General features: G+C 41.1%; 1 protein-coding gene across 1 annotated transcript; it reads right to left on the reverse strand.

Annotated features, from left to right (window-relative positions):
- Nucleotides 1-16,789: 16,789 nt before the first annotated feature.
- On the reverse strand, nt 16,790-19,389 carry LOC100193810 (uncharacterized). The gene is made up of 7 exons (NM_001367503.1): nt 18,970-19,389; nt 18,820-18,882; nt 18,592-18,708; nt 18,148-18,430; nt 17,885-18,040; nt 17,636-17,787; nt 16,790-17,021 (listed from the first exon to the last, which is right to left on the reverse strand). Exons 1-7 carry the CDS (start codon nt 19,209-19,211, stop codon nt 16,886-16,888), a joined length of 1,149 nt encoding a protein of 382 aa, NP_001354432.1. The 5' UTR covers nt 19,212-19,389; the 3' UTR covers nt 16,790-16,885.
- Between the last annotated feature and the right edge of the window lie 815 nt (nt 19,390-20,204).

Genomic DNA, 20,204 nt, shown 5'->3' on the forward strand with positions numbered 1-20,204 from the left:
GCAGCCTCCTTCGGCATCTCCCATCCACTCCCGAGCGGTCACACCTTGAAGGCAATGTGTTTTTGGACTAAGTCCCTAGTGCCTATGTAAGTGCATACTGTGTTATAAGCAGCTTGGCACGCCTGTATGTCGTTTCCATGGGCAAGGGATGGTCTCCTAATGCCGAAGTGAGACCATATAGGGCGTTGGACAATTCCCTTGATATCTTCCCTCTCAACCAGATCATTCTTCACATAAAACCATTCTTGCATCCAGGCTCCCGGCCATCTCTTACGGAAAGTTGGAACTGGGTTGCTTACTTCAGAATGGGTCACGAACTCATAGCAACCAAAGTTGTTGTGGTATTGTTCTTTACCAGTGGCCTTCGTCTCATAAGATAATTCATGCATGTTACAAAATTTTTTCGCATTTGGTTCTTGTCCTTGGCTCTTCATGGCCCAAATATAAACCCCTATCTTAATGATGGCTTCAGGGGTAAGCTGGTGAAGTTACACTTCGAAGATTTTCAGCACTTCGACTAGCATGCTGTTCAAAGGGAACCGAAGGCCCGCTTTCATAAAACTTCTATAGATAATTACCTCGTCAGCTTTGGGCAGAGGGATATTGCTCTCCCCTCCAGTGCGCATAATAGAAATATCACGAAAGTACCTTCCCTTCATAGCATCAATCTATCCTTGCTTGATTGTCGACTTTCCAAAAACAACGTGACTTGGCCTCTAGGGCTGATCTTCGGCACCCTCATTTTCACTCTCTACATCAAAGTTTTCACTGTCATTGGAACCCTCAGATATTCCAACTAATGTCTAATGTGCGATCTTTTCTGCATTTGTCCTCTCCATAGCTTCGTAAACTTAGACAATGTTGGATCCACAAACTTCTTCTCACCAGCCATTAGATCAAAACTTGTTGAAATGCCGAAGCTCAAGTTTGCAACAAAGCAAGAAGTTTGAAATAGCGAGTGCAGTGTATGCAACTGAAATAACATAGAAAACGCTTTGAATACGAGCTCATATTTATATGCATAGCGCCCCGAGGCCCCGTGGGTCTAGCGTGTCAGTGCCATTCGCTATTCTAGCAAAGCGAAGGTGTTTTTTCGGACCTTCGGCTAAAGGCCTTCGTTCACATCACAGTCTAAACTTGTCACAAAGAAACAAGTCAATACTGCGAGGGGCTACTGTTGGGGGCCTTCCTCTTCCGAAGGTCCTCAAAAACGTGACTAACCATATGTTTTCAGTATGACATAGTCTATTACAGGAGGCTTCGACTTTGGGATGAAGGTTCTCTCATGATAAAGGTGTGTGTAATATGAAGATACAACCCGAATGTGACATGGATAAATGTCGAAGCTATGGCTAAAGGAGCTTCGGCTTGATACGATAGCAAGGATGAAGGACAGAACTGACCTAAATGGGAAAAGGCTACTTCGTCCTTATTAACTCGCATTATAATTAAGAGTAAATGTCAGGGGCATGGATGTAATCTTATCCGAGCTGTGTCCCGTGCCTATAAATAGATGAACAGTAACACCATGCTGTTCACGCTGGATTGTAATTGCTTTTGTGTCACCCTGCTCTTCTACCTTCTAGCAAGCCAAAGGTATCAATGTAATACGAATATTGTTAATGCTTATTCATGTTTAAGGAAGATACTAATAAATAAATTACTGATATATGACAATTGTTATTTCCATTCTTTTATGTTCCTTTACTTTTCTATTTGTATTTACATCTATATGATAAGATGATGAAGGTGTGTCCTTCATGACCTTCGTCTGAGGATCATTATACCCGAGAGGAGATAATGCTTCGAAGGACGAAGGTCTTTAACTATTAACAATCGTGTTGCCTTGTTCTTGATTCGCAACATTTGAGAACAAGTGACTAACAAAAACCATTGTTGGATTGTGGATCGTCTATCAAAGCGAGGACTTCCTCATGCACCTGCTTGCCCCTTCTGCGCTCAAGCGGAGGAGACGATCCAACATCTCCTGGTGACTTGTGTTTTGTAAGACAAGGCTTCCCAATTATAAATTATTGCGATCTAAGATCGTTGTGAAATAAAGAACTTATCCCGCAAGGGGCTACTGTTGGGGGCCATGTTGCCAAAGGTCCTTTGACTGGTTATGTCACATGGTTGCCCAAAGGGTGCAAGGAAAAGCTATGTCGAAGATCACTTGTTTAACCTTTTACTTTGGCACAAGCATGTGTATTTCAGGAGTACTTCTACTAATGGACAAAGCAAATCTTCGACCGGGAAAGCATGTAAAGAAGCTTCGCACATGCGTGCTAGAGAAAAGTCCTAGTCGAAGTGGACAACTTCGACGACAACAGAGGAACTTCGGGTGTAAGCCAAAGGAGAAGGCGACGAAGGCCCGAACCCGTGCGACCGAGGACAGAAAAATACATTACTGCCCTGATGGCACTTGCAAACAATGAAGGGCACAATTGTAATCTTATACTAAGTCGGTTCGTGTAACACCCTAGGTGTTTATCGTTTGCTCGACCACTAGTGCGGACGTTAACATGTGATAGTTGTGAATGTAAAGGTCACTAATTTTTAATCAACCTCGTTTATCACGATTTTGATATCGTGTCTGCCTCCATCTGTCTAAATTTTTCCAAATCTATTTCTTTTAAAATTCAGCCTTTGGTAATCTTCGGAACATCGAATCCAGTATCGTTTGGGTTGAGCCCTCGACGTCTTGCCTAAACTATAATTTTTGAAATCAAATGTAGCTTCTTAAATTTCATTTGAAATTCTTTCACGCATGCGTTGCACGTGTCTCTCCGTGGCCTGACATCGTGACACGTGTGGCGGGTGCTAACCGGCGTCTGGACAGCGCCCAGCCTCTTGCCCCGTGAACGATGCGTGACGTCGCTACCGAAAGAATCACACTTTCGATGCCACATTGATCTCGCGTATTTATTTCGCGATATGTCGAGTCTTGTGCCTGTTTAAAATTTATAGATTAAGAGAATACGAATTCGGAAGCACGACCCACACTGATGATTTTTATCCCGAACAAACTAAACAGAACTCGACGACTAAAGTATTTAGATGTAAAGTAATGTAGTCCCTTCTCGTCAAGTGAGACATAGTGTCTGAAATCATGGTTGGTTTCCAGCAAATTATCCTCGACGGAAGGATTAGGTGTCGAGTTGCAGATGAAGTTATCTGATTTTAAGTCGTATGAAATATAGTTTAAAATATCGGTTTCAATCTCATTTAGCTCAGTCTGTTTGCATCTTATTCGAACCCGATATTATCTGAGGCAGAGAGATGAACATTTGATTTTATTGTAGATAATACTAGATCCAAAATTATAATCCGATAATATTTTAGTTTAGTCCATTCTCATCGTGTCGACACCCTAATTCCAAAACCATATGAACCAGATTTGTAAAGATGTTTATTGTAAAAAAACAATGGAGAAGATAAATCCAATTGTTGATTAAACCAACGTGTGACACTCACCTCTATCCCCATCGCCAGCACTACTGCTGCGTGGCTCAAATTCCAGAATCGAGATCGTCATCCTCCCACGCGTCTCTCTCTCTCCCAGGCTTCAATCTTCAGCCGCCGCTTTTCTATTGGATATTTTTACTCACACCGTTCAACAGGTGCCTGAAAATCAGCCTCACGTCTCTTTCTCCCAGTTCGTTTCTCCCAGTCTGTAGCAGCCACCCAGCTCCTTGCGTCTTCCATGGTCGCACCCTCTGCTCTTCCCCATGGCGTCTCCTTCTCTGGTTGCAGCTGTGGAACAGCAGCTGCCGTTGTCCCTCCCTGGCTCTAGCTCTCCAAGCCGATGCTGCTCGCTGCCCCTCTCCAAGCTGACGCCCCAACCATGGCTGCCTCCCCCACACCAGCACCTTCCCCATGGCCGAGCTTGTCCCTGCAGCATGGATGCTGTCCCCCTCCCCACGCTAGCAGCAAGCAGTGCCCTCCCCTTTCTGCAGCAAGTGGATGCCCCCAGCCCCTCCCTTGTTCCCATGGCCGGCCACCTCTGCTGCTCCCATGGTGATCTCTAAATCCCTTTGTTGTTTTACTAGTTCTTGTTAATACCCTGCTGATGTGAGGTTTTATGTGTGTTGATGTGTGCGATATGGAGTAAAATCCTTAGAGAATTAGGTGGAGAAGAAGGTTAAGTTCAACACTCCTTAGGTGTTAGATGATATGCTCGAACTGGTGGCCGTCTTCGTTCTTGCTGAAATCGAGTCGGAGCATGATGTGGTGAGCCAAGTCGTTACTCCGACTACTTAGTTAATGAATGATTTGGTTATATAATTATTGCTGTAATGGTATTTGATGTATGATGAAATAATTTGGTTGTGTGCCATGAATTTTTTTTTGACGTCATGATTAGATAGTAGAAGTGTTGTTTGAGGGGAAGTTTAGGTATTAGGTGCAGATTTTACGAGGAGTGCTTTAGAGAGTACATATGCCAAGTATAATTATTAAATGAATGTTATAAAACACAGAGGATGGTTCTGTTTAGGCAAGGAATGCTTTGATTGATGCGTTGGTAAGCTGTGGTTAACCAAAATAGGAACTAAATTGAATTTTTGCTGTTTGGACTTGCTGTTTGGACTGTGCACAGTTTTAGTATGCAGGTAGTCAAGTGAAGTAAACTTTGTTTTCTGAATAGATGTTATATAGAAAAGTTGTAGATAACCTTTTCATCTTACTTGTGTTAAAATTTCATGGTCATATGTCTAGTAGTTTAGGAGTTATGATTTTTCTAAGTCCAGTTTCTGAATCTGTCCAAATTATGTACATGTTTCGAAAATTGGACTGTTTGGCTAAGCTAAACTGAAAATCAGCCCTTAGTAATTATAGAAGAATTATAGTACTTTTCTTAAGCTTTCCAACAAATTTTGGAGCACCCTTTTTGGTTGTCTAGAGACCAAGTTACAGCTGTTTGAACTATAGAGTCTGAATCTGTCCAAATCTGGACAGCAATGCTTGTTTGTATTAACTAACTTCGATACACATTGAATCACTCTGAGATGTTTATAAATGAATTGTAGACAATTCTATTAGCTTTCTAAAAAGTCTAGGATCACCTGATTTGGATTTCTAAAACTCCAGTTATGAATTTTTGAAGTAAGTAGTCGAATTCTGTCCAAATCTGGACAGAATTAAAGTTTAGCACTGTTTGACCTTTTAAACTGTCGAATCAGGTTGTGATGATAATATAAGAGTTATAGAGGACTTTCTATGCTTTCCAGAAATTCCTAGTTTACTATTTTTGGATGCATATTTTGTGAGTTATGAATAGAACAATTAATCGTTGTGCTGCTGTCTAAAAATTCTGCAAGTATTAAATTGTTGGCTTGAAGTTACTATTGTTTGGCTAAGTAAGTTTAGCTGATTCTTAACTGGTGAAGTGATGCTTTGTTTTAGTAATTATCATGTTCTATGGTTGTTGATTGAGTAAATATGATAAATGGAGATTGGTCGCTTAAGTTAATTATCTTGAATAAATGTTCCTCATTATTCTTATTAGTTGGAAGCAAATAGCATCAATACGTTTATTCTAGTTGTAATCCGAGAGCTATATAGTGGGAAGTGCATTTAGGCGCATAAAGTCTTTTGCTTCTAGGTTATAGTCAAATGAGATTATGTAATATTTGATGATGCTCCACTTGCTAGGATAAATAGTGTGATGTGTTATTTAGCTCGTGCGCTATGCTAGTTAATCCGATGAAATGGTTTAAAAAGTTAGTTAAAGTATTTCTATTCAAATTCGAAGTTGTAGATGTCCAAGGCTAATAAGTTTAAATTATGGTAATTGTTTGGTGTATGTTCTAGTTAAAGAAGGTCCATACATGGTTCACGATTGTTTGGTGTTTAAGTTAGGTTCGATTGATTAGAAGATCATGCTTGTTGTGTTAGAGTTAAGGTATCTAGTGATTATTTATGCTTGCTTATAATGCTTTGCTAGAGAATGTTTAATCCTATACCATATAACTTCATATAATATTATACTAGTTCTTATGTTCATACATGTGCATTGTACATCCAAATAGGTACGCTAGCTGAAAAATCGTGCTAAGCAAAGGGTGTGGATCAAAACAACCCACAAGACGATGTCGGCCGATGAGCCCGAAGATGGATGGACTAAGCAGATGTCAGAACAAAAGTTGATTGTCAACTGGCCTTCATTTAACAACACTAACGTAGTGTTATCCCAGGCAAGCCCCGGTGCATTTGCTACCTCCTTGTTGTTTTAAAACTTTTATCACTTATATGCTGCATTAGGTGATAGGAGTTGAGTGATGAAACAATTGATGCATTACCATTCCTTGGAATTTGATTATCTTCCTTGCTACCTGTTTTTATAAAAAGAACTAATGAGGCTTAGCCCTGCCTAGAGAAGTAAAACTTGTTTCTGTTTAAAAGAATGTTGTGTAAAATGGAGTATGGGTTTGTTTTATGAAAAAGGACTTGTAATGGTGAGAGCATCATCTGCAGTGATGAATTCATTATTCAAGTGTTGTACCTCTGTCAGGTACATGGTTTTGGGTGATAAATAATAAGATGAGACCAGACGTTGAGCAGGAAAGGTCGCCCGTCTGTGTCGATTAAGGACCGTACCGAAAGTAGGCTTGCTGATCTAGGACCCTTTAACTGGCCACATGCCTCATCATGGGTAAGCTTTGCCTCGGTCGGACCAATACCAGAACAGCTCGCACGCACTGGGAGTGGAGAGATGGCGAGAGTAGCTTGTACCCTCCGTGGCAAAAGACTGGAAGGTGGGGTGCTGTACTCTCGGAAACATGGCGGGCACCATGGCGAGAGTAACGTGTACCAACCAGGCCAACGGCTGGACGGTGGAGTGCTATGCTCTCGGGTCGCGTGAACCCATTCTGGTCTTGGGAAACCCGGTGGCGAGTTGACATATGCAAGGGTTAAGTGCTACATATGTCGTGTGGTTGGAGATCCTCAGCTGAGTATTAATCGATTCGGATCGCCGTTACTTCTCGGATATGAAGACTGGATCACTGCCCTGCATCGTAGTTAACAAGCGAAACTAAAGCTATTAAAATGAAGCTAGTGTAGGACAAGTGAATGATCTAGATTAGGCAAATCTAGATTTAGGAAAAGTACTTAACTTGTGAAGTAAAATTTTGGCATAAGGATCCAATACTAGTAAGCTTTTCTGCAAAAATGAGTCTTTGAAACTTGATGAGCCTTACCTTGAATCCTTTTAAAACCAGCATACCCTTGAGAGTCTTTTTTTTAGTCGGGTAAGTCTTGCTGAGTAATTGCGTACTCAGGGTTTTATTCCCTGTTGTTTTTCAGGCTATAATTTTGTTTTGTTGTGGATGCTGCTAAGTGCCGGTGGGCTCAGCCTTCTTATATAAGTATATCCCATCTTTAGCTTCTTTATGGAGGATTGTCACTTAAGCTAGCATGTATTTGAAAACCTATAAATATTTTATACATTTTAAATTGTAATTTTTTTGAATCACTTTCTTTTGTAATCACTCTGATGATATATATTGTAATCTTGTTATAACTTGTAAATGTTGTAACTTGTAACCATTTTGTAATAAAGAATTTCCGCTGCAAATGTTGGTGTGTGATTTGTGTTTACTTAATCCTGCGATCTTGGTGGTAAGTCGTTTATCCGGGGTCCTCGGGCACTCGGACAGATCCTGTTAAGTTGTTTGGTGCACACGCATAGCTGTCTGAGGTCTTTGAGACAAGGACAGGTGCATGTGGGCCCGATAACTTGGGAGGTTCTGCGACAGCTGGTATCGGAGCTTGATTAAGTATAATACGGTCACATCGTATTTTCTAAACAAAGTTTTGGTTTCGAAAACCTATTTTCAACTAAACACATTGTTTGGTTTTGAAAAAAAAACAGATTTGAAAAACTATAATGCTAGCGACATCCTCTGTTAAGCCCTAAATTAAGGACTACTAGGTGGCTTAGTTTAGAATACTAACCCACAACCTGGGAAGGGAATTGCATACATGTGTATTGTTATTTTTGAGGCCATTCAGTTTTGAATGGATCGACGCTCAAGGTAAGGTGAGATGTGAGAGCGTGACCGGACAAATGTCGGTCTAGGGGAGAGTATAAAAAGCGCTTGATTATATACATGTTTTACATATGTATATATGAAGGCTGCGATGTGGAGTAATTACTTTTCTGGGATTCAGTACCCCATGGATGTGTATGAGTATATAGACATGGGAATACTGAGAAGTGTAATGTACTTGTAACGACACACCTACGCTCAGGTAAGAAGGTGAGTTACCATAATGAGCTGCCCTATGGTTAAAGTGTGGCAGCGGCGCCTATGCGTGGCTCGGCGCTTAATGAAGAGCTGGCCTCCATATAGAAATATATGGAGTATAAACTGTGATAAACTGTCATGTGTGAATTGCATCATTGGGAACTGGGCTGTGATGGAGTTTTCTGCAGGTACACTAACTTCGAACTCGTATGTGTAGCTGACGACTAGCAATATATCGAGAGAGATGTAGTTATGCCACCGATATAGAACGCTATTGCCAAATTATGTTGGCGAAATTCGTGAGGATGAATAGGACGATCATGCATCCTGATTGTTGCATTGTGTTTGCTGTTTGCGCACAGAAATGCTTTCCTCACCTTTATTCTAATAATAGGTGATTGTGAACGAACATGTTTTTCTCATCTTTATCCCGATAATGAATAATTGGAAACTGTATGAAGTATTACTGTTCTATAAGCAATTTCTAGCTTTGTTTGATGTGTCCTTTAGACATGTGTTTATGTGGTCTGTGGTTCTTCTTAGTTTGACCGATAGTGCAACTTATGTTTATTTTTGTGCCTGTGTGCCGATAGAATATTGGTGACTTGTTTGCATAAACCCAAAATTTGGCCATGTCCTCATCTAGGAGCCATGACCCAAATCGATGTTAATTTCCCGAAGTTTTTCCCCAGTTTCCAAAAGTGGACGAGTTTAAATTTCCATCGTTACTTTAGGCCCAAGTTTATCTAAATTGGTGTTTAGGTAATCTTCTTGTAGAAAATAAATGCACCTGAGCTTAAGACAAGGATCTCGAGTACGTGTTCTCGTTGTTTAAAACGTGACTCTTTTGTAGTCATTTTTTCATCCAAAATCATGCCTTTACTCGCTTGGTGCAAGCTGATGTTTCTATTCCACTCTGTATCTTCTTGGGGACCATGTCGTTATTTTATCAACCTAACCCAGGAAAGACATGTCCGATCATTTCCTTGAGTTCAATGCCTTTGGTTTCCTCATATCTCTCGAAGACTTATCAGTTTAATTTTATGATCATTACCTCTCTGTATCTAATTAGATGCTCATCCTTGACCTTGAAATTTCTGCGATGGGCATAGAAATATGCTTGGGGCTGAAATAATAGTCTTCCATCGTACTCCCTCATCAACCATTTTAGGTTTTGGCAATCTCGTGTTCCTTTCATCGGGCCAGGACCTATTTGGCTTTCTACCTGTAACCATTCTTATCAGTGTAGTCTCATTTTTCTTGATTTTGGTGGTGACTACCCATATACAGCTTCCCTGCGCTACCCTTTCTACAAAGGTGAAGCCTTGAAGCTTTTTAGTGTTGGGAGACAACTGATTAGTTCTCAAAATGGAGATTGACTTCCCTTGCTGCTAAATGCAGGAGTTTGTTCATTCGCCTCCTTATTGGATTCATACATCTAATACACATGTTATTTTGTCTCGTGTGGAGGAGATGAATAAATAATCTGATCAACTGAATCCTTATCCAAATGCATGCCCTCGTACTCGTAAATGTAAACTCCCAACCTCTGGTTTGCCGACGGGTAATAAGAGGACTTGCTCAATGTCAAAAGTAGTTCAACAAGTTGGTTTTACTAACTTGTAACTGTCCAATGAACAAAGGTTGAGTTTAGAGATCGTTTTTTCGAGTTGTCTAAACTCACTTTAGTTCAGCCTATCTTGAAGAAACCCGTATCAAGATCAAGTGAAGGTTATGAACATATGCGCAGATCTTGTGCCATATTGGATTAGATTATGAGCATATGCATCTTAACTCTATATTGTTGGCGGGGGTACTTTGTTGCCCTCAGTCAATTGGTAAGCACCTGATCTAGTCATGCCTCGATTGCCTCACGTATGTTTTTTAACATGTGTGATCAAGTCGAGCCATGATTAGTGCTGGATAAAATGGATTGGTTGCGAAGTCAGCATCTATAGATCCCTCCGCTGGTGATTTTCTCGAATCTATATCACCTTTCATGAACTTGGATTCTCTAGATAATCACAAGTCGACCGTGAGGCTGTTCGACATTCACAACCGTCTCCTATGCTATGGATTTGCAATGACGCCTTAATGACAAATCTCATTTTGTGTGTTTTACCCAAGAAGGTGCATCTGATTCTGCTTGGCAACTCCCATATCTAAGAAGGTGCATCTGATTCTGCTTGGCAACTCCCATATCTATTATTCGCCCAGCAAACTCAAGTTGTCTGAGAAAGCAAACCGCACACATGTAACCTTATGTGTTCTTTTGTCAATTATAGCTTGTTTGTTGACGTCTCTAGTTAAACTAAAGTGGTATGTGCTATACCCACTAGAGAAGCAACATTATGAGATGCTCGTCTTTGCTTGGAATTAGTTTATGCTATCACTATTATGGACAGGGTTATATGCCTCTCTACCCTTAGAAGTCTTTCGTTCTGAATCTCGGGACGAGATTCTTTTAAGGGGGGAAGGCTGTAACACCCTAGGTGTTTATCGTTTGCTCGACCACTAGTGCGGACGTTAACATGTGATAGCTGTGAATGTAAAGGTCACTAATTTTTAATCAACCTCGTTTATCACGATTTTGATATCGTGTCTGCCTCCATCTGTCTAAATTTTTCCAAATCTATTTCTTTTAAAATTCAGCCTTTTGTAATCTTCGGAACATCGAATCCAGTATCGTTTGGGTTGAGCCCTTGACGTCTTGCCTAAACTATAATTTTTGAAATCAAATGTAGCTTCTTAAACTTCATTTGAAATTCTTTCACGCTTGCGTTGCACGTGTCTCTCTGTGGCCTGACATCGTGACGCGTGTGGCAGGTGCTAACCGGCGTCTGGACAGCGCCCAGCCTTTTGCCCCGTGAACGATGCGTGACGTCGCTACCGAAAGAATCACACTTTCGATGCCACATTGATCTCGCGTATTTATTTCGCGATATGTCGAGTCTTGTGCCTGTTTAAAATTTATAGATTAAGAGAATACGAATTCGGAAGCCCGACCCACACTGATGATTTTTATCCTGAACAAACTAAACAGAACTCGAAGACTAAAGTTTTTAGATGTAAAGTAATTTAGTCCCTTCTCGTCAAGTGAGACATAGTGTCTGAAATCATGGTTGGTTTCCAGCAAATTATCCTCGACGGAAGGATTAGGTGTCGAGTTGCAGATGAAGTTATCTGATTTTAAGTCGTATGAAATATAGTTTAAAATATCGGTTTCAATCTCATTTAGCTCAGTCTGTTTGCATCTTATTCGAACCCAATATTATCTGAGGCAGAGAGATGAACATTTGATTTTATTGTAGATAATACTAGATCCAAAATTATAATCCGATAATATTTTAGTTTAGTCCATTCTCATCGTGTCGACACCCTAATTCCAAAACCATATGAACCAGATTTGTAAAGATGTTTATTGTAAAAAAACAATGGAGAAGATAAATCCAATTGTTGATTAAACCAACGTGTGACCCTCACCTCTATCCCCATCGCCAGCACTACTGCTGCGTGGCTCAAATTCCAGAATCGAGATCGTCATCCTCCCACGCGTCTCTCTCTCCCAGGCTTCAATCTTCAGCCGCCGCTTTTCTATTGGATATTTTTACTCACACCGTTCAACAGGTGCCTGAAAATCAGCCTCACGTCTCTTTCTCCCAGTCCGTTTCTCCCAGTCTGTAGCAGCCACCCAGCTCCTTGCGTCTTCCATGGTCGCACCCTCTGCTCTTCCCCATGGCGTCTCCTTCTCTGGTTGCAGCTGTGGAACAGCAGCTGCCGTTGTCCCTCCCTGGCTCTAGCTCTCCAAGCCGATGCTGCTCGCTGCCCCTCTCCAAGCTGACGCCCCAACCATGGCTGCCTCCCCCACACCAGCACCTTCCCCATGGCCGAGCTTGTCCCTGCAGCATGGATGTTGTCCCCCTCCCCACGCTAGCAGCAAGCAGTGCCCTCCCCTTTCTGCAGCAAGTGGATGCCCCCAGCCCCTCCCTTGTTCCCATGGCCGGCCACCTCTGCTGCTCCCATGGTGATCTCTAAATCCCTTTGTTGTTTTACTAGTTCTTGTTAATACCCTGCTGATGTGAGGTTTTATGTGTGTTGATGTGTGCGATATGGAGTAAAATCCTTAGAGAATTAGGTGGAGAAGAAGGTTAAGTTCAACACTCCTTAGGTGTTAGATGATATGCTCGAACTGGTGGCCGTCTTCGTTCTTGCTGAAATCGAGTCGGAGCATGATGTGGTGAGCCAAGTCGTTACTCCGACTACTTAGTTAATGAATGATTTGGTTATATAATTATTGCTGTAATGGTATTTGATGTATGATGAAATAATTTGGTTGTGTGCCATGAATTTTTTTTTGACGTCATGATTAGATAGTAGAAGTGTTGTTTGAGGGGAAGTTTAGGTATTAGGTGCAGATTTTACGAGGAGTGCTTTAGAGAGTACATATGTCAAGTATAATTATTAAATGAATGTTATAAAACACAGAGGATGGTTCTGTTTAGGCAAGGAATGCTTTGATTGATGCGTTGGTAAGCTGTGGTTAACCAAAATAGGAACTAAATTGAATTTTTGCTGTTTGGACTTGCTGTTTGGACTGTGCACAGTTTTAGTATGCAGGTAGTCAAGTGAAGTAAACTTTGTTTTCTGAATAGATGTTATATAGAAAAGTTGTAGATAACCTTTTCATCTTACTTGTGTTAAAATTTCATGGTCATATGTCTAGTAGTTTAGGAGTTATGATTTTTCTAAGTCCAGTTTCTGAATCTGTCCAAATTATGTACATGTTTCGAAAATTGGACTGTTTGGCTAAGCTAAACTGAAAATCAGCCCTTAGTAATTATAGAAGAACTATAGTACTTTTCTTAAGCTTTCCAACAAATTTTGGAGCACCCTTTTTGGTTGTCTAGAGACCAAGTTACAGCTGTTTGAACTATAGAGTCTGAATCTGTCCAAATCTGGACAGCAATGCTTGTTTGTATTAACTGACTTCGATACACATTGAATCACCCTGAGATGTTTATAAATGAATTGTAGACAATTCTATTAGCTTTCTAAAAAGTCTAGGATCACCTGATTTGGATTTCTAAAACTCCAGTTATGAATTTTTGAAGTAAGTAGTCGAATTCTGTCCAAATCTGGACAGAATTAAAGTTTAGCACTGTTTGACCTTTTAAACTGTCGAATCAGGTTGTGATGATAATATAAGAGTTATAGAGGACTTTCTATGCTTTCCAGAAATTCCTAGTTTACTATTTTTGGATGCATATTTTGTGAGTTATGAATAGAACAATTAATCGTTGTGCTGCTGTCTAAAAATTCTGCAAGTATTAAATTGTTGGCTTGAAGTTACTATTGTTTGGCTAAGTAAGTTTAGCTGATTCTTAACTGGTGAAGTGATGCTTTGTTTTAGTAATTATCATGTTCTATGGTTGCTGATTGAGTAAATATGATAAATGGAGATTGGTCGCTTAAGTTAATTATCTTGAATAAATGTTCCTCATTATTCTTATTAGTTGGAAGCAAATAGCATCAATACGTTTATTCTAGTTGTAATCCGAGAGCTATATAGTGGGAAGTGCATTTAGGCGCATAAAGTCTTTTGCTTCTAGGTTATAGTCAAATGAGATTATGTAATATTTGATGATGCTCCACTTGCTAGGATAAATAGTGTGATGTGTTATTTAGCTCGTGCGCTATGCTAGTTAATCCGATGAAATGGTTTAAAAAGTTAGTTAAAGTATTTCTATTCAAATTCGAAGTTGTAGATGTCCAAGGCTAATAAGTTTAAATTATGGTAATTGTTTGGTGTATGTTCTAGTTAAAGAAGGTCCATACATGGTTCACGATTGTTTGGTGTTTAAGTTAGGTTCGATTGATTAGAAGATCATGCTTGTTGTGTTAGAGTTAAGGTATCTAGTGATTATTTATGCTTGCTTATAATGCTTTGCTAGAGAATGTTTAATCCTATACCATATAACTTCATATAATATTATACTAGTTCTTATGTTCATACATGTGCATTGTACATCCAAATAGGTACGCTAGCTGAAAAATCGTGCTAAGCGAAGGGTGTGGATCAAAACAACCCACAAGACGATGTCGGCCGATGAGCCCGAAGATGGATGGACTAAGCAGATGTCAGAACAAAAGTTGATTGTCAACTGGCCTTCATTTAACAACACTAACGTAGTGTTATCCCAGGCAAGCCCCGGTGCATTTGCTACCTCCTTGTTGTTTTAAAACTTTTATCACTTATATGCTGCATTAGGTGATAGGAGTTGAGTGATGAAACAATTGATGCATTACCATTCCTTGGAATTTGATTATCTTCCTTGCTACCTGTTTTTATAAAAAGAACTAATGAGGCTTAGCCCTGCCTAGAGAAGTAAAACTTGTTTCTGTTTAAAAGAATGTTGTGTAAAACGGAGTATGGGTTTGTTTTATGAAAAAGGACTTGTAATGGTGAGAGCATCATCTGCAGTGATGAATTCATCATTCAAGTGTTGTACCTCTGTCAGGTACATGGTTTTGGGTGATAAATAATAAGATGAGACCAGACGTTGAGCAGGAAAGGTCGCCCGTCTGTGTCGATTAAGGACCGTACCGAAAGTAGGCTTGCTGATCTAGGACCCTTTAACTGGCCACATGCCTCATCATGGGTAAGCTTTGCCTCGGTCGGACCAATACCAGAACAGCTCGCACGCACTGGGAGTGGAGAGATGGCGAGAGTAGCTTGTACCCTCCGTGGCAAAAGACTGGAAGGTGGGGTGCTGTACTCTCGGAAACATGGCGGGCACCATGGCGAGAGTAACGTGTACCAACCAGGCCAACGGCTGGACGGTGGAGTGTTGTGCTTTCGGGTCGCGTGAACCCATTCTGGTCTTGAGAAACCCGGTGGCGAGTTGACATATGCAAGGGTTAAGTGCTATATATGTCGTGTGGTTGGAGATCCTCAGCTCAGTATTAATCGATTCAGATCGCCGTTACTTCTCGAATATGAAGACTGGATCACTGCGCTGCATCGTAGTTAACAAGCGAAACTAAAGCTATTAAAATGAAGCTAGTGTAGGACAAGTGAATGATCTAGATTAGGCAAATCTAGATTTAGGAAAAGTACTTAACTTGTGAAGTAAAATTTTGGCATAAGGATCCAATACTAGTAAGCTTTTCTGCAAAAATGAGTCTTTGAAACTTGATGAGCCTTACCTTGAATCCTTTTAAAACCAGCATACCCTTGAGAGTCTTTTTTTAGTCGGGTAAGTCTTGCTGAGTAATTGCGTACTCAGGGTTTTATTCCCTGTTGTTTTTCAGGCTATAATTTTGTTCTGTTGTGGATGCTGCTAAGTGCCGGTGGGCTCAGCCTTCTTATATAAGTATATCCCATCTTTAGCTTCTTTATGGAGGATTGTCACTTAAGCTAGCATGTATTTGAAAACCTATAAATATTTTATACATTTTAAATTGTAATTTTTTTGAATCACTTTCTTTTGTAATCACTCTGATGATATATATTGTAATCTTGTTATAACTTGTAAATGTTGTAACTTGTAACCATTTTGTAATAAAGAATTTCCGCTGCAAATGTTGGTGTGTGATTTGTGTTTACTTAATCCTGCGATCTTGGTGGTAAGTCGTTTATCCGGGGTCCTCGGGCACTCGGACAGATCCTGTTAAGTTGTTTGGTGCACACGCATAGCTGTCTGAGGTCTTTGAGACAAGGACAGGTGCATGTGGGCCCGATAACTTGGGAGGTTCTGCGACAGTTCGTCTCCCCTATAAATAGATGAATAGTACCCTATATAAAGTACCTTTAGCCAGGTGCTACAACTTCATATAGCGCAGCCTCCAGAACACCTTCTTGCTATCTTGCCTGAAGAAGCCGAAGGTATGATTGTAAACTTGTCTTGTATGAGAAGAGAAATAAAATTCTAAGGCACATGAGATGAGTTTTTCATGTCTTCATCATGCTTTGTGTATTCCATTTGATTACATGTTACCTTCGTCCTCGAGTTGTTATCCCAAAGAGATAACATTTCAAGGACGAAGGTTTCCATTTAACTTTGGGTTGCCTTGTTTTTTATTCCATATAGCAATTAAAAACAAGTGACCAACAGTTCCCTAATCCTCATTTGCTAGTTTGTCATCCTGGTGGTATAATATGACTAAGGGAATGCCTAAGAAGCAGAAATTGTAGGTGAATTATCTCATCATCCTTGTCGCTTGGGAATTCCAGAAAGTTTGAAATAGATGTGTTTTATGGTGAAACCCCAAAAATTGAGGTAGTGCTACAGGCTATCACTAATGAGTGTTTGTTGTGGTGTGCAGTTGGGCCTAGGAACCTTTAGGTTGTTCTTGAGAAACCAAACCAATGGGTTTAGGCCCGTTCATGGTGTTGGTCGTCTTTAGTGTTAAAAACTCTAGCTCTTTAGTCATGTGGTCTTTGTTAGGGTGGATCTGGGAGACTTTGTTCCTCCATGTAATATATCTTTCTCTCTTAATGAAAGAACATGTAATTCTCTTGCGTATTCGAAAAATATATATAACATATATACATGTTATTCTAGTGAGGTATTGGAGAAAACAATTGGGACAACTATTTGAAGTCCTAACATTTATGGATCCATGAAACAACTTTCTTATGTCTTGGTGATTCTTGAGTGGCCCACAAGAAGTGAGTCCAAATAATCATCTGTCGTTGCCCGTTGTGCTTCATTGTAGCGAGCCCACGTAACTAGATATAGGCCAGCAATTATGAAGAATCCCCCAATAATGCTGAAAGCAGTTGAATACAAGCGTACATAAAAAGTTATGATCGATACCACTTTGCTACATAAGTTGTTTTCTCTATGGTGAGTTACATAGCTTTGTTAAGTTCATAATGAGAGAATAAAAGAGTATGTATGTATGTATGTATGTATGTATGTATGTATGTATGTATGTATGTATGTATGTATGTATGTATGTATGTATGTATGTATGTATGTATGTATGTATTCTACGACAGATTATGGTATAGAGCAAATGATGCATTTAATCCTATCTTAAATATGGCGAGATCGTGTTTACACTATATCTTAAACCTGGTGGTAGTGGGGCGAACCCATCCTAAAATCTGAGTAGGGCCTAAATAGTGACCTACTAAGTAATGAGCTTTTGTAGCTACATTAAATAAGATAAAATGTCTACAAAACCAGAAAATTGAGTGCGGGCCTATGCCCCGCTTAGCCCAACGTGGGTCCGCCCATGTACACATTAATTACTGATACACATGTGATTAAATCCTTTGGGGTGTTAATTGGCATTAATTAATTTAGGATAATCAATATCTAATATTGCAGTAACAATGTTGAAAAAACACATTTGGGATAATTATTGGGCAATCAAACCTTCCGGTGTAAACTGGGGCACCAAGGAAAACAGTTGAGAGGACGGTGGAAAAAGCTGGCTGGAGTGGATTATAGAGGGCAGTTAGCGAAGGTCCAAGAACTTTGTTTGCCCACGTCATGATTGCATAGCTCATACAAGACGCAACAATTCCCTGAATGTACGAGTAAGAGTTTTGGTTAGAACAATTAACTAGAGATGGAGTTTCCTAAATCGACTAGAGATGTGGGCTAAAGCATACAGATACTCACAGCGTATAGAACAGTTATGACCCCAGTTTTCGTCAGTGCCCACTCATGGAGCCCATTGGCTGAAACCACTCCAGTGAACACCATAAAGATGGTGGCAAAAAAATAGGAATAGGCTGTCAAGGATAAGCTCGCAGGATACCTTGTAATCACAGGAACCTGTAATCATCATCACGGCAGAAAGAAAGAAAAAACATCGGGCAAGAACAAATAAGACAGAAATTAAATTAAAACTAGGAGGTGTACGGCCAAGAAATTTCCATCACCTGTATCACTAGATAAGCACTCGCCAAGAAGCAGTGTCCTATAAGGCACAAGGCACCAAGATACCACGTCGCTACGAGCATGCTGGTAGATGTCGGCCACTGATGAGCAGCAGGAATGGTGGCAGTGGCGGCGGCGCCTCCTACTCCCAGTCCCAGTCCCAGCTGGCCAATTACCAAGGACGGGCCTCTGTACAAAGCCATGAGAAGGGCGCCTGAGACACCCACGGCTGTGCCGACGACTTTGAGGACGCCATGTTGCGTGGAGAGGTTGATCGTTTCAACGCTGAAAATGAGAGTACACACGTAACTTTTAGTTGGCATTGCTTCCCGGATTAGTATACTACTACCAACCACGCACTCAGTTTGGTGGTCAGGTGTAATAATAATGCATATGAACTGCCAACGAAGAAACTGGGTCAGGTTCTGGTTGGTCTTGGTACGTACCCAGCAATCACGGCCAAGAGGAACGCGAACACGGGCACGCAGGGCTCGAACGCTGCGGCGTACGAAGCGTTGGTGTGTTGGAGGCCGACGAGGAAGAGGAGCGGGTTCACGAACAGCCTGCATGCGCGCGGAAGAGCTAGCGTGATCACTGCGATGCGATTGCGATATATATATAAACAAACCGCTCCATCCAGCATGAGCAGAGGATCCAAATTCGTCGTATCGTACCCAGTGAAGCCAAGAAGAGCCAAGGACGCGAGCATCTGAGGGGTCAACGGAGGCCTCACCCTTCTGCATGCGACAAGGGAAGGGAGGAGATGAATCGACCCAGCGCCCAGCGGAGGATCACAGCCACAGGAGGGAGACAAGTGCAGGTACCTCTCGCCGACGAAGGCGACGGGGGCGAGGATGGCGAGCGCCACGAGGTCGCGGTAGACGCAGAAGACCACCTGGTTCATGCCCGCGCTCAGGACGGACTTGGTTGAGGACGTGGTAGCCGCTGAAGGCGAGCTGGACGACCACCATCCCGGCGTGCGCCCGCCATGCCGTGCTGGAGCGCATGCGCAGCTGTGACGAGCACCGCTGGAGGCGCCGCGTCGCCTCCCGCTCGTTGCTTTCATCTCCCATCTCCTCCACTCTACTTCTGCACTGCACCCTCCCACACCTTGATTTGGCTAAAGAAAAAGTCCCCCCGTCTCGGTGTTGCCCCCCTCTCTTGTGAGTCTGGCGCCGCAAAGGCTGAAAGATTCATGCTTCATATAAAGACGTAACTCTGAACGCTCTCAACATCTATATTCTAGGCCAAGTATATGATACTAGTTGACTAGTTGGTGGATAGTAAGAATTATTACACGGTATATTCTATATCACACCGGTTTTAATAACAAAACCAAATACATAATATATGTTTTAGAATCTATTTCTATATATATTGACGTCACAAGTATAATATATCAATATAACAATATATAAAAGCGTAAATAAAGATTACATTAACATATTACACTTCGAATCGACATAATGTCTTAACCTTTTATCAAAGTACAGCGAAACATAGGCATTCTTCCACAGAAAGATGACCGAGAGAATCACTAGACTAACATCCATCGAGTTCACCATTATAATCTCCATTTACATAACCTTCTGACCAAAATTAAGTAAGGGTGAGTACACTTATGGTTGGTACTCAACAAGCGGGTAAAAAAATACAAAGCTAACAATGTAAAGCCGAGGTTTAATGCCGTTAACATTTTAGTTACTCAACATTTTATTATCAACACCTCATTACTAAGTATAAGTACTAGCCAGTTGCCCGTGTTTTAGTACGATTGTTATATATCATATAAATATATATTGAGATATTTATTCAGATATAATTATTGTTTATTTCTAAATAGTAAGTTACGCCTAGTCTGGTGATTAGCTCCAAATTTCTGGAGCAGGAGGGCGTGTGTTCGAGTGCTTGCTCTACACTATTTTTTGAGCGGGCGGGGTCGGGTGCTGGGCAGGCGTAGTAACTAGCTGAGCGGGCGCTGGGGGCCCTTAGGGCACGGTGCCAAGGCAGGATCAGGTGCTGGGCAGGCGCAGTAACTAGCTGCGTGGGCGCTAGGGAC

This window comes from Zea mays, chromosome 1 (assembly GCF_902167145.1).
Source record: "Zea mays cultivar B73 chromosome 1, Zm-B73-REFERENCE-NAM-5.0, whole genome shotgun sequence".
Lineage (NCBI taxonomy): Eukaryota > Viridiplantae > Streptophyta > Magnoliopsida > Poales > Poaceae > Zea > Zea mays.

Coding starts and splice junctions, on each gene's coding strand:
- LOC100193810 (NM_001367503.1), bottom strand. CDS start 19,211: ATGAAAGCAACGAGCGGGAGGCGACGCGGCGCCTCCAGCGGTGCTCGT. Junction 18,883..18,969: donor GTCGCCTTCGTCGGCGAGAG/GTACCTGCACTT, acceptor TGTCGCATGCAG/AAGGGTGAGGCCTCCGTTGA. Junction 18,709..18,819: donor GCTCTTCTTGGCTTCACTGG/GTACGATACGAC, acceptor GCGCGCATGCAG/GCTGTTCGTGAACCCGCTCC.